The 13,315-nt window shown below is 43.0% G+C and overlaps 1 protein-coding gene across 50 annotated transcripts in view; it reads right to left on the reverse strand.

Annotated features, from left to right (window-relative positions):
- Positions 1–13,315, reverse strand: part of LOC137503854 (titin homolog) — a 1,065,379-nt gene that overhangs the window by 618,799 nt on the left and 433,265 nt on the right. For 47 of the 50 annotated variants that reach the window (XM_068231415.1, XM_068231409.1, XM_068231432.1 and 44 more), the window contains one exon: positions 8,872–8,937. In XM_068231415.1, coding sequence (XP_068087516.1) covers positions 8,872–8,937 — 66 coding nt within the window. The remainder of the gene's footprint in view (positions 1–8,871; positions 8,938–13,315) is intronic. The other 3 variants (XM_068231436.1, XM_068231414.1, XM_068231402.1) reach the window with 1 other exon arrangement.

Consider the following 13,315-nt stretch of genomic DNA (forward strand, 5'->3'; position numbering starts at 1 on the left):
GGAGTAAATGGTGTGAAAATAAGAAAGAGCCACCTCACCTCTCAATTGCACTCTGCCCTTTCAGTCACGCCGGCAGACCAACCTCACATGTATCGCACCTTCACGGTGCTTCTTTGGATGGCTTGAGTGTGCAGTTTGGTTTAGTGTTTTGGTACTCTGGTGAACTTGACTTACCTCTATTGCTCTTTGTATTCATTTGTTTACTGTGCATTATCTTGTATATTACCCCTCAGCATTGCTGGTAGTTCTTCTGCTTTTATCAACTGGGATATGTCCTTAATAAAATGTATTATATTTTATATACAGATTGTGTGATTGTTTAAATCTTTAAAGCACTAAAGCATTTAAGGTGGAACTAAACATTCACCTTGTAGATATTGCTCCTTTCTACGTGTTCTACACTACAATTCACAGGGCCCCACAGCAAAGCTTTAACTGGGATCCCTTGCTGTATATCCAAATCTCCCTCATATAGCCACATAGGCCCTTACATTGCTAACCACCTCTTACTATAGTGATGCATCACCCGCAGTGGTATACACCTGCCACCACTTTCCTCTTGTGTCCACAGAGAAGGTCAAGAAAGGAAGACCAGAAGAAAGGAATACTGCACAACATGAAAAATGGTAAAAATTGGAACTAGTGCTTCCCAGTGCACTCTGCATGTTGGTTTCTAGAGCAGAACTGGTGGGGGACTCAGACAGGTTCCCCTTTGGCACCATGCACCTCCAATGAATGCAGGGCCTGCTCCCTATTGGTTATTCCACTGTCTTCATGACGCTAAATCACTTGGAATTGTTATTTGAAGGTTATGGGACAAGACGGGGCAGTGCCCACTTCCTTTGAAAATACTAGCTAACAGGGATGAGTGAAATTGTCGCTGGCAAGTTTGTGAGATTTTCAAAAACTGGCACATTCAATTAGACAAAATCATAAATGAAAATGAAATGCTAATGCCTGCAAGGTGTAATTTATGATTGATCACCATGTGGTTCTTGCATAAGAGGTTACTTGGCGAAACAGGGTGCTGCTGATTGCAAATCTCGCAAAACAAGATTGAGGATTCCCAGCCCCTGATGAGTCACACCCCGTGACGAAATGCATAGGGCGGAGCTTGGACGCACGCACAGACGCACAGGAAGTGAGGCTAACCCACTGCACCCGGCCGGCGGACGCGCTGATGTTGCGGTGCAGTATTGTGATATGCCGTTTTATCAAGAATTTACATTGTAAGCAGATTCTTAGCAGGCTTTTAACTTTTAATAAATAGGATTACGCAATGTTTACCTTTATACTGGCTCTAGGATGTTATATTTGATGGCAATGGCTGCCGGGGATTTTGTTTGAAAACAAGAGTACTGCGGGTGAACAGCCAATTCATCGGGAGAGTTGGTGGCAGTCCCGGTGCGTTTGGGGCTTATTCACTCTTTCTGGCAGTGTGTGGAGTTAGGCTCCCTGCACACTGCAAATCCGTTTTCCGATTCCGTTTCCGATTCCGATTCCGTTTCCGATTTTCCTTGAATACATTCAACAGAAAAACGGATCAAAAAACGCAGCATGCAGTTAAGATTAAAAATCTGAATCGGAATCGGATGTAAAAACAGATTAAAAAGCGGAATCGGAATCTGAAATGCATGCAGTGTGCAAGAGGCCTTACACTGAGGGTGAAGTAGTTTCTACGATACACCCTATGTTTCCCTCTCTGTGTTTTTGTCCCCCACATGTGCTGGCTGGATTCCTGAGAAGTACAAGCACAGCAGTATTGGACTATTAAAAGATTGAGGATTTGCTGTGAGACTGAACTAATCTTGAGATCTCCTGATCTGCTAGCATATCTAATCTCACCCAATGCTTTCCTTTAAACCTAAAGCGCACATGTCAAATTACTGTTGCCTGTTGGGTTTGGGTCTCAGGCTACAGTTAAGAGCCTAGCTCTGTACAGATGCATCACTAACATAGAGGGTAGTGTTGTCCGAATACCCCCGATCACGGATTCGAATAAATACGGCCATGGCAGTCCCAAAATCGTATAAGCCGTGATTGTGACCTGCATTTGAAATGGACTTCCAAATTCGAGTCAGATTTTAGTTGTGATTGCCTGTAGACCTTAACATTAATAGCAAACAGGGCCGGCGCTACCATAGAGATAAAGGGGGCAATTGCCCCAGGGCCCCAGAGCTTGTAGGGGCGCCCAGTGGCTACAAGAGGAAAAAAAATTCAAATTGACCTTATAGTTTTTGAGAAAATCGATTTGAAAGTTTCAAAGAAAAAAAATACACATTTAAAAACCCGCCAACTTTAATGGTTAATAGCAAATCCACCTTAAATGCTAGAAACCCTAAATTTGCAGGATGTGTTAAGGAGACCATTGGGAATAAGATGAAAAACAATTTTTCAAAAAGACCTTATAGTTTTTTGAGAAAATCGATTTTAAAGTTTTGAAGGAAAAAAGTATACTTTTAAATGCTGTAAATGTCACTTTTAGTAGCAAACCTAACGGTAGTGTAATTTTACATTCATCAAAAGAAAAAGCAATACATTTCCTGATGGGGTTTCCAGGGGGTCCATACACAGCCGCAGCGCTTTGGCCAGGGATCGCTATACAGCTGCAATATGGCTGTATGAAGATCCCTGGCATTTTTTCCTATTTTCCCCCCAAAAAATTTTATGTTTAGAGTGTGGGAATTTTTTTAAATTACCGTATATACTCGCATATAAGCCGACCCGCATATAAGCCGACCCCCCAACTTTTCCATGGAAAAAAAGGGAAAAATGATTGACCCCCATATAAGCCGGGGGTAGGAAATGCTGGATTGGTGCAGGCCGCGTAATCCCCCCAGTGTGTCCCAGTATAGCTAGTATAGTGCCCAGTATGGGTATGTAGTGCCCCAGTATAGCTAGTATAGTGCCCAGTTTAGCTAGTATAGTGCCCAGTTTAGCCAGTATAGTGCCCAGTATAGGTAGGTAGTGCCCCAGTATGGCTAGTATAGTGCCCAGTTTAGCTAGTATAGTGCCCAGTTTAGCCAGTATAGTGCCCAGTTTAGCCAGTATAGTGCCCAGTTTAGCCAGTATAGTGCCCAGTTTAGGTAGGTAGTGCCCCAGTATAGCTAGTATAGTGCCCAGTATAGCTAGTATAGTGCCCAGTATAGCTAGTATAGTGCCCCAGTATAGCTAGTAGAGTGCCCCAGTATAGCTAGTAGAGTGCCCCAGTATAGCTAGTAGAGTGCCCCAGTATAGCTAGTATAGTGCCCCAGTATAGCTAGTATAGTGCCCCAGTATAGCTAGTATAGTGCCCCAGTATAGCCAGTATAGTGCCCCAGTATAGCTAGTATAGTACCTAGTATAGTGCCCCAGTATAGCTAGTATAGTGCCCAGTTTAGCTAATATAGTGCCCAGTTTAGGTAGGTAGTGCCCCAGTATAGCTAGTATAGTACCCAGTGTAGGTAGGTAGTGGCCGGTATTGTGCCCTGCTCCCCCCGCTGCTATTACCTGCAGCGGCTTCCTCGTCCCCGGCGGCGCTTCCTCTTCCCCGCTCTCATGCCTCTATGAAGAAATCACAGCAGCGCGCCCGGCGCTGCTGCTCTGATGATGCAGGGGGCAGGAAAGAGCGCGGCTCCCTGTAGCGGCGATCTGCATCGCCGTTACCATGGGAACCGCTCTTTCCTGCCCCCTGCATCATCAGAGCAGCAGCGCCGGGCGCGCTGCTGTGATTTCTTCATAGAGGCATGAGAGCGGGGAAGAGGAAGCGCCGCCGGGGACGAGGAAGCCGCTGCCGAAACAAGTAATAGCAGCGGCGGCGGCGGCGGGGGGAGCGGGCAGGGGGTAGCGGGGGCCGCGGACCACGGACCACCAGGGAAGACTCGCATACAAGCCGACCCCCCAACTTTTGACCCCCTTTTTGGGGGTCAAAAATTCGGCTTGTATGCGAGTATATACGGTATGTGAAGTCCCCCCTCCTGAAACCTTTTAACCCCTTGTCCCCCATGGAGGCTGGGGTAGCCAGAATGTGGAGCTCAGTCCGATTGGGGCTTCACACCCTGACTATACCAGCTGCAAAAAAGGTCCTTTAATGCCAATTTTTGTTCCGGGGTATATGTTGGGGGCCCCCCAGGTTTATTTTGCCCTGGGGCCCCATTGTTGCTTAAACCGGCCCTGATAGCAAAGCCCCCATACATGCTACAATCACCAAAATTGCATGAATTATATCATTGGTTACAACTGATCAGTGGTTACAACTTTATAGTTTTTGAGAAAATCAAATTTAAAGTTTCCAATGAAAAAGTATTGGTGATCAAATACCGCCAAAACCCACCGTAGTTAAAAGCCCCCTTACATGCTATAAACACCAAATTTGCAGGATATGTTAAGTGGAACAGTGGGAACAAGGGGAAAAAATCTTTCAAAAACACCTTACAGTTTTTGAGATAATGGATTTTAAAGGTTCAAAGGAAAATAATATACATTTAAAGGGGTTCTTCCGCGAAATAGGAAAAAAATAAAAAGTGGTTTATTTATAAACTATTAAAAATCCTCTTCAAATAGTGCGAAAAGTGTTTTTTAAAAATGAATAGTTTCATCAAAGTAACACCTAATGTAATCAGTGACGGATGACGCCAGGGAGGCTAATCCATTTGTTAGGGGTGTTTTTTTTTGTACTATAATATCACAAACATAACTGCTGCGTACCTAGTTGACAGTTCTGTAGTCCATTGCTGTCAGGAATGGCTCTTACAATTAGAATAACGGCTGTTATCTCCCGGAGCTCTGCGCAGTTATTTATTTTAGTTTCACGGAGGGAGAGAGAGGACCCCGGAGCAATGAATCAGGCAGAGGGAGATCAGCTGATCAGTGAGAACGTAGGGTGTCTATGCAGAATCCTCTAGCGAGTGATCTCTTTGTCGCTGCAAGATTTATTGGTTTGTGTTGAGTTCTCCAGGCAGCTAAAAGTTAATAAGAAAACACAAACCCATAAATCTTGCAGCGACAAAGAGATCACTCGCTTTCAGGAGATAAAGAGGATTCTGCATACACGCCGTAGTCTGGTTGCCGGGCAATGACGTCAACAAATTACGTTCTCACTGATCAGCTGATCTCCCTCTGCCTGATTCATTGCTCCGGGGTCCTCTCTCTCCCTCCCTGAAACTAAAATAAATAACTGCGCAGAGCTCCGGGAGATAACAGCCGTTATTCTAATTGTAAGAGCCATTCCTGACAGCAACGGACTACAGAACTGTCAACTAGGTACGCAGCAGTTATGTTTGTGATATTATAGTACAAAAAAAAAAACCCTAACAAATGGATTAGCCTCCCTGGCCGACATCTGTCACTGATTACATTACGTGTTACTTTGATGAAACTATTCATTTTTTAAAAACACTTTTCGCACTATTTGAAGAGGATTTTTAATAGTTTATAAATAAACCACTTTTTATTTTTTTTCTATTTCGCGGAAGAACCCCTTTAAATACGATAAATGACAGTTAATGTATTTGCCGCATTTACTTGTATACTTTTTTCCTTTGAAATTTCTCTTGAACCTTTAAAATCCAAAATCTCAAAAACTATAAGGTGAACTCATCACCCCTGATGAGTTGCTAAGGCAACAAAACGTTGGGCGGAGCTACGGAGTGACGTCAAAACGCATAGCGCCAGCCGGACGCGGCTGGTTTGTATATGCGGAGCTGTTTCATTAATTTTAGCCAGCGGGGACTTTCTCAACAGTCACAGAGGGTGGGCTAGGCGGCAAAGGTGTACGCCTTGTCGTTTGCCAAGCACAGTGTGACCCCTGCATTCCCGAACCCGCTTTAGCGGCGGTATTGTATGTAATGGGACTGGCTGCTGGATACACTTTTTACCATATTTTTTATTTGTCTGCTTAGCACCAATTTAGCTGCTTGATTAAATTTTACACTTTTACGCTATGTGGAGCCTATTTTTTGCTTAAATAGACCTGGAGCAGCAGCTTGTGGATTGCCAGAGAGGCTGCGGGGTGGCCAATACCCCAAAGGTGATAACAGGCCCTGAAGGCCGCAACATCTGGTGAGTCTTTCCCCGAAGGGGGGGCTACTTTACCTGCATCTCCCACTTAAAATTGATGTGCGAGCAAACATTGAGCGCTTATCCATACACACAAGAGATTTTGATTGATGGTGCATGCATCTGGGAAGAGCGATCCCACCATTACAACTTTTTTTCTATATTAGACTGATTAGTGTTTTTTTGCTTGCTTAACATTGGACCTTTTGTATATGAGCGCAGTGTCGGGGTGCTTTTTATGTTTATGATGGATTACAAAGAAAAAAGTTCTTGCTTGTTTAACTTATTTTTTTATGCAGGTGCTTGGACCTCCATTGCAGAAATGCATTTGCATACAGAGTGTCTTACATACTATAACTGTCCCTATGAAGTGACAGACCCACCTATTGGACTGTCACCATAGACACTGTAAATACTGTAGTTTTATGAGCTGGCTGGATATCTAACAAGTAAATGTGCCCTGGTACTTGGTAATGCACACTGAGGGCCAGAACTCACTAGAGCTTTTTTTGAGCGTTTAGAGAGCACTTTAAATCACTATTTCCCTAAATGCTTTCCCAATGTAAATGGATGGGACAGATTCCACTAGAGCGATTGCGATTAGGGAAATCGCAATTGCAGGACATGCAGCACTTTGGGAGCGTTTCCATTTTAATTCATTGTATAGGAGCAGGAAAATCGCTCCCACAATCGCTTGAAAAATGCTATCACAAATCGCCAGCGACTGTGATAGCGATTTGCGCTTTCTAGCGGGTTCCAGGCCTAAGGTAAGAAACAGAAAGAATAAAGGTACCTACACACATGCGATAATTGTTGTGTGTGTACAGTGGCCACCAATTAATCCTGCTTGGGCATCTGGGGTCATCCATTTTGCTGGATCCCCAACATCTAAGTAGGACTGATCGCAATGATACTTCCGCTCCCCCTGCCCACAAGTTCTGTTGTTCTCCGCTCCCCTCCATAGCAACAGAACACATCACTTGCCTGAAGGCTAGCAATTTGCCTGTACAGAATTGGTCTACAAATTGTCACTGGAGGGATCGTTTTCTGATTCGCAGCAGACAACAATTATAGCATGTGTCGTGCCAGCTGCAGGACCACCACATAGCGGAAATGAAAGAGTCCAGTAACTTTTAAGAAATTAATAATGCCCCGTTTCCACTTCGTAGTGATGCGAATGCAGCTACCTAGCCGCATCGCATCACTTCCGCCACCGGCCGCATTACTTCCGCATCTCCCGATGCGGAAGTCAATTGAGGAGATGGGACGCGGCCGTGCAAGAATCTGCAGCATGCACACAGTGGAGACTCTTCCAATGCTTTGCATATGTTTCAGGACACCTGCGGTGCGATGCAGCTATGTAGCCGCATTGCACCACTCCTAGTGGAAACGGGCCATAAACCCATAAATTAAAAAAGAAAAAAAATGTGTGTGCATGCAAACGTGTGTTTCTGTGAATGGCTTTTGCTTTTCCCCTTCTGCTGCTAGAAACTAAATGCAGGGCAGGATTTTTGATAAGGCCACAAAGGACAGGGCCTTGGATGGCTGCTGCCAGGGGTGCAACTGAACATGAAAAAGGATTTCTACATTTGAAAAAGGAGGCTGAAAATTGGGAGCAACACCTAAAAAAGGGAAACTGATCCCTAAGAGAGCTGTTCATGAAAGAGAGGGTCTGCTGTACATGGGTGATACACATGGAAGAGGGGGCTGCACATGGAGTGGGAGGGGCGCTACTGCACATAATGAAAGGGGAGCCACAACATACTTGGCCTAGGGGCACAAAAAGTATAAATCCGTTCTTGACTAAATGTAAATCTAAGTAAAACGAAGTCCTTCTCAAGAACTATTAAAAATTGACTTCTATATACAGTACAGGTATGCTTAAAGAGTAACTGTTAGCCCCCAAATTGAATTTTAAAACACTATTGCAATGTTTTATTTATTATATAAGTAAGCCAAAACGCCAATGCACAAGTTAAAAATCAATCTAATTTTGTTACTATCTAACCTTTTCCCCCAGCTCCGGACGCAAGCCGCATATCAGATACTATAGCATGCAGAGCATGCCTATGTCTGGCCGACCCCCCTCTCCCCCCCAGGACCAGGTGCCAATATATTCTCCCCACCGCAGCTGACCGCTCTGACACGGAGACAGAGCGGCAGCACTTCCAGCACCGTCACCGCAGAGCAGCCAGCGCCGTGCATCTCTCACATGTGATTCTCTCACATGTGACTCGGCGGCGGCTGCTCTGCGGTGACGGTGCTGGAAGTGCTGCCGCTCTGTCTCCGTGTCAGAGCGGTCAGCTGCGGTGGGGAGAATATATTGGCACCTGGTCCTGGGGGGGAGAGGGGGGGTCGGCCAGACATAGGCATGCTCTGCATGCTATAGTATCTGATATGCGGCTTGCGTCCGGAGCTGGGGGAAAAGGTTAGATAGTAACAAAATTAGATTGATTTTTAACTTGTGCATTGGCGTTTTGGCTTACTTATATAATAAATAAAACATTGCAATAGTGTTTTAAAATTCAATTTGGGGGCTAACAGTTACTCTTTAATAAAAAAAGAAAAAGAATGTTTCTCTTAGCAAGTGTGCCCTACGCCGTCATAGAAATGTGAATTTTCTGTATAGCCAGCCTGTTTTATACCTGCATCACATTGAACATATTCTGTTTAACTGCTGGTAGCACTTTAAAGCAGCTAGACTGACTATTTTATAAGCTTTCACCTGGACTGTGGAAATCATCTTCTACATGTACATGAACTGATACTTTACTAACTAGCTGTAAATGTCAGAACCAGTCTTCATCATGCCTCACACAGCACAGCATTTTATACCTGCTTTCTTTGCCTCTGGGACAACCTTCTTCTCCACAATTTTTTTCTTTAATTCTTCTTTCACTGCTATAAAAGATATTACAGTTAGAAAATATTGTCATTATTGCAACCATTTCCTCTGCTTCTACTGCCACTTGTAATATTATTAACCACTTTGCATCCAGACCTTGTTTCCCCCTTATGGACCAGAGCAGTTTTGACATTTTAGTTATGTCCCTATTTAATCCTCAATGACATTACCCCTACTTATGACACCTAAATGAAATACAGTATATATTGTTTTTTTTTTTTTTTCAAGACTAACTAGGCTTTCATTGTATGGCATTTTTTCATTCAAACAATTTTGTTTTCTATGCATTTTAATAGGAAATAAAATAGAAAACATACATGATTTATTAGTTTTACAAATTCCAGTTTACAAAAAAAAAGCACTATTGTAGATAAAAAAGCACACACATTTTGTTTGGCTATTTCTACTGTTTATCACAAAACTTAAACACGTTCCTGTCACAATTTATGGTGAAGATATTTGATTCTGAAATAATGCTACAATGTGTATTTTTCACTGTGAACTGACAAAATAAAAGTATTTTTAATGGTAAAAATCAATATTATTTGCTCAGGGAACATATTTTCATGTTCACCAATTAGTGCTGCAGCAGATAGTGCTGGAGGTGTGCACAGGAGCAATCCCAATCACGCACAGCAGTGCCTCAGCTACAAGACGTACAGTATATCTACGTCCGCATGGCTTAGATGAAGTCACAGAGGACGTAGATATACTGTAGTGGTGGAAAAAGTGGTTAATACTACTACCAGCACTGCCAGTACTATTATTATTGCTATGTTTACTTTTTATTACTTCTTTACTCTACTGCTCTGAATGAGATATTATTATTTTCTATATCGGTTGGTCTAGCACTAATCTCTTTCCACATTACAGGAAAGGCAGCACTCTTCAGATGGTGTCATGCTTCATCCAACAAATTAGGAGCAGTCATTGGTCATGCTGCCATTAAAAATGACTGCTTGATAAAAAACTTAAATAATTAACAGGAACCCTCAAATTAGCACATGATCAAAGTCAACTCAGGAGCCACTACTTCTAGTTTCAGGACAGGCACATCATTGTGCCAATGTACTGTACGTGCACCCTTCTGTAATTAGAACCGCTTCAATAACTCAAGTGACTCAACCTCCAACACTGACTAGAAACCCCAACTATATCAAGGAACCATATCCTAAACTCAGAAAAGTATGACTACATATAGCACCACACAATGAATATCAAAAAGTATAACAATTTTATTAGAATAAGTCATCAAATAGCACCATAAAGCATTTAAAAACATCTAAAAACCAAAAGGACACCTCATCTCATTGGTAAATATCCATAAATGAAAATAATCACAATAATGGCTGTAATAGCAATAATGTATATCTCCTGGGTAGCGCAATAAGAGCTACCACAGGGATTGAACCCGGGTTCAGAAGACCATGATAGCTAAAGTGCATAAACAGTAAACAAAGCATCCATACATGACATGATCATAATACACATACATATAAAATGTTATAAAGTGAATATCTGTGGAAAAAAAGTGCATACGTGCAAATAAATCCAGATCAGCCCAAGTAACCCATGGATGCTGAATAATGTGTGATTAGATGCTGAGACCGTCCCAATAAGGTGGGTGACAGACAAGGAGAAGAGGCTTACGTGACCCGGATAAGGATTAGACAAAGGATGTGTCCAGAGTATGGGGAGGCCCCCAGTAGACTTCTCTACCAGTATCGCGGCAGTCATGCCGCTTTATCAAGAGTGGGGGATCCTGCCTACGGGTCATGTAAGCCTCTTCTCCTTGTCTGTCACCCACCTTATTAGGATGGTCTCAGCATCTAATCACATATTATTCAGCATCCATGGGTTACTTGGGCTGATCTTGATTTATTTGCACGTATGCACTTTTTTTCCACAGGTATTCACTTTATAACATTTTATATGTATGTGTATTATGATCATGTCATGTATGGATGCTTTGTTTACTGTTTATGCACTTTAGCTATCATGGTCTTCTGAACCCGGGTTCAATTCCTGTGGTAGCTCTTATTGCGCTACCCAGGAGATATACATTATTGCTATTACAGCCATTATTGTGATTATTTTCATTTATGGATATTTACCAATGAGATGAGGTGTCCTTTTGGTTTTTAGATGTTTTTAAATGCTTTATGGTGCTATATGATGATTTATTCTAATGAAATTGTTATACTTTTTGATATTCATTGTGTGGTGCTATACGTAGTCATACTTTTCTGAGCTTACTGTTACACAGTGACTAAGCACACACTTATTTTTCACAGTGTTGCTGGGACACTTTTTGTCGTTAAGGAACCATATCCTAACAGGCTTTTTTTTTAATGCAGAACTATTGTTAACTTTTAAAATGATGATCACATCGGATGAGTGTTGCAAAGGTTTTGAACAATGTGTTCATGTGCCAGGGAGAAGGGGGGGAGGGGTAGGTGGGTGATTGGGATGTGCAGTGGCTGGCATCTAGAGGGTCTGTACCTCCTATTACTATAGCACTAGAGGAAAGGACCTGGAATTAGTGGAAGGGGGCAATAGCTTGCATGCTGTAGCCCCACCTCTTTTCATGTGTGGTGCCCTAGAGGAAAGTCTAACACTTTGGTCCGCATAGCCATAGGGGGACACTGTGCTAGACTAGATCTGGCAACAGTGCACCTAGTGATCAGCCCAAATGCTCTCACATAATATTTATATTATGTGGTGAAGCGATGGGGGATAGGGGCAGTGACAATAAAACTTAGACTTAGTCCCAAAACTTTGATCTGAAGGGCCATTTAGTGGCAGCCAGTTTTTCTATGTCGGACTATGCCCGAAATTGGTCTTATGGAGGAATATGTCAGAAATATTCCGACTTTAGATTAGAAAGGGTTAATGGCTAGTGCCCAGTCAGTGAACACATTATCATTGCAAGAACCAAGCACAATGAAAAACTCTTTAAAAAATCATTAAAATGAGCCTTACAAACGCAAACTCTGCTAAAATGGCTAAAGATACTGTATGAATCATGCTAAGTTACTAGCAGATACAGCTGCCTGAAACAACAATCTTTTCACACAACTTTGAGAGAAAAAATGATAAAGACCATTTTTAAGGGGGCCTGATAATAAATCACATCAGGATTGAACTGAGTGGTGTAGCCATCATAGTCTTTCTGTTCACTATCTCTAACTGTAGTATCCCTTTTCTCCTAACAAATCTTTTAGCTTTCTGTTACTTCTGGCCTTTTTTCATAAAAAAATGAAATGGTACATTCACTCATATCAGGCTCACCACATACCTATGCATCACTCCACTAAAAGACCCCATGCAGGGGTTGTAACTACAAATCACTGGACCCCCCAGCAAAACTTTGGTGGGGCCCCTTTAATGCTCACAAATCTTCCCTTGCCACACCTTGGTAACCCTCACAGCCTGGGGGCCCATCTTATAAGGATCATAAAACAAGTGTGGCCATCAGGATCTTCACACCCATAACGTGTAGCCACAAGAACACCAGATTTGGAGTATCAGAAAAAGTGATGGTTAGTATTTGGGGCCCTCCCACACCTTTGGGCCCTTCTGCAGTTGCAGAGGCTGCTACCCCTTAGTTGCACCCCTGACCCCATGCTAAAGTAGCCATTTACTCATTAACTGTTAAATCTAAAAGCTACTATTTTGTGTTCAGTCTTCTTGATCAGTCTACAAGTGCGTACACATGCACTACTGAAGAGAACGATGGGTTCGTCAGACCCTCCCACTGGGCGGTCGTTCTCCCGACAGTAGTGCGTGTGTACAGTCTGTCTGCAGGCTGATAAGGCTGTTTCTGAACGATCTGCTCGCTCAGCGGATCGTTCACGGTAGTGAGTGGTGGAGCGCGTCCCATAGGGAGCATATTACATCTGGGAAACACATAGGATCCCTGAACTTTGGGGAAGTTAACCCCCCCATCCAGCAGGCACAGGTGCATTATTTAACCTACATTAACATTCCAAATTTGAGTACTTTTGTACTCGAAAGCCCATCCCTGCTAGCCGTAAATGGTCTACACATTTTCTAAAGAACAGGAAAAGGATTGGCAGTGCTCCTAATCTGGCTGCAACTGAAATGAAACCAACAGAGGCGTGCACCGCCACCGGGGATTCAAATACACACCTTGAATATAAATCAGATGCAAAACTATGCTCTAAACCAGGCATGGGCAAACTTGGCACTCCAGCTGTTAAGGAACTACAAGTCCCATAAAGCATTGCAGGACAGCCACAGTCATGACTCATAAAGGCAAATGCATTGTGGGACTTGTAGTTCCGTAACAGCTGGATGGTCGAGTTTGCCCATGCCTGCTTTAAACCCTAATCTAAATAAACTGAATGCAAA

This window comes from Hyperolius riggenbachi, chromosome 4, assembly GCF_040937935.1.
Source record: "Hyperolius riggenbachi isolate aHypRig1 chromosome 4, aHypRig1.pri, whole genome shotgun sequence".
In the NCBI taxonomy this organism is placed as follows: domain Eukaryota; kingdom Metazoa; phylum Chordata; class Amphibia; order Anura; family Hyperoliidae; genus Hyperolius; species Hyperolius riggenbachi.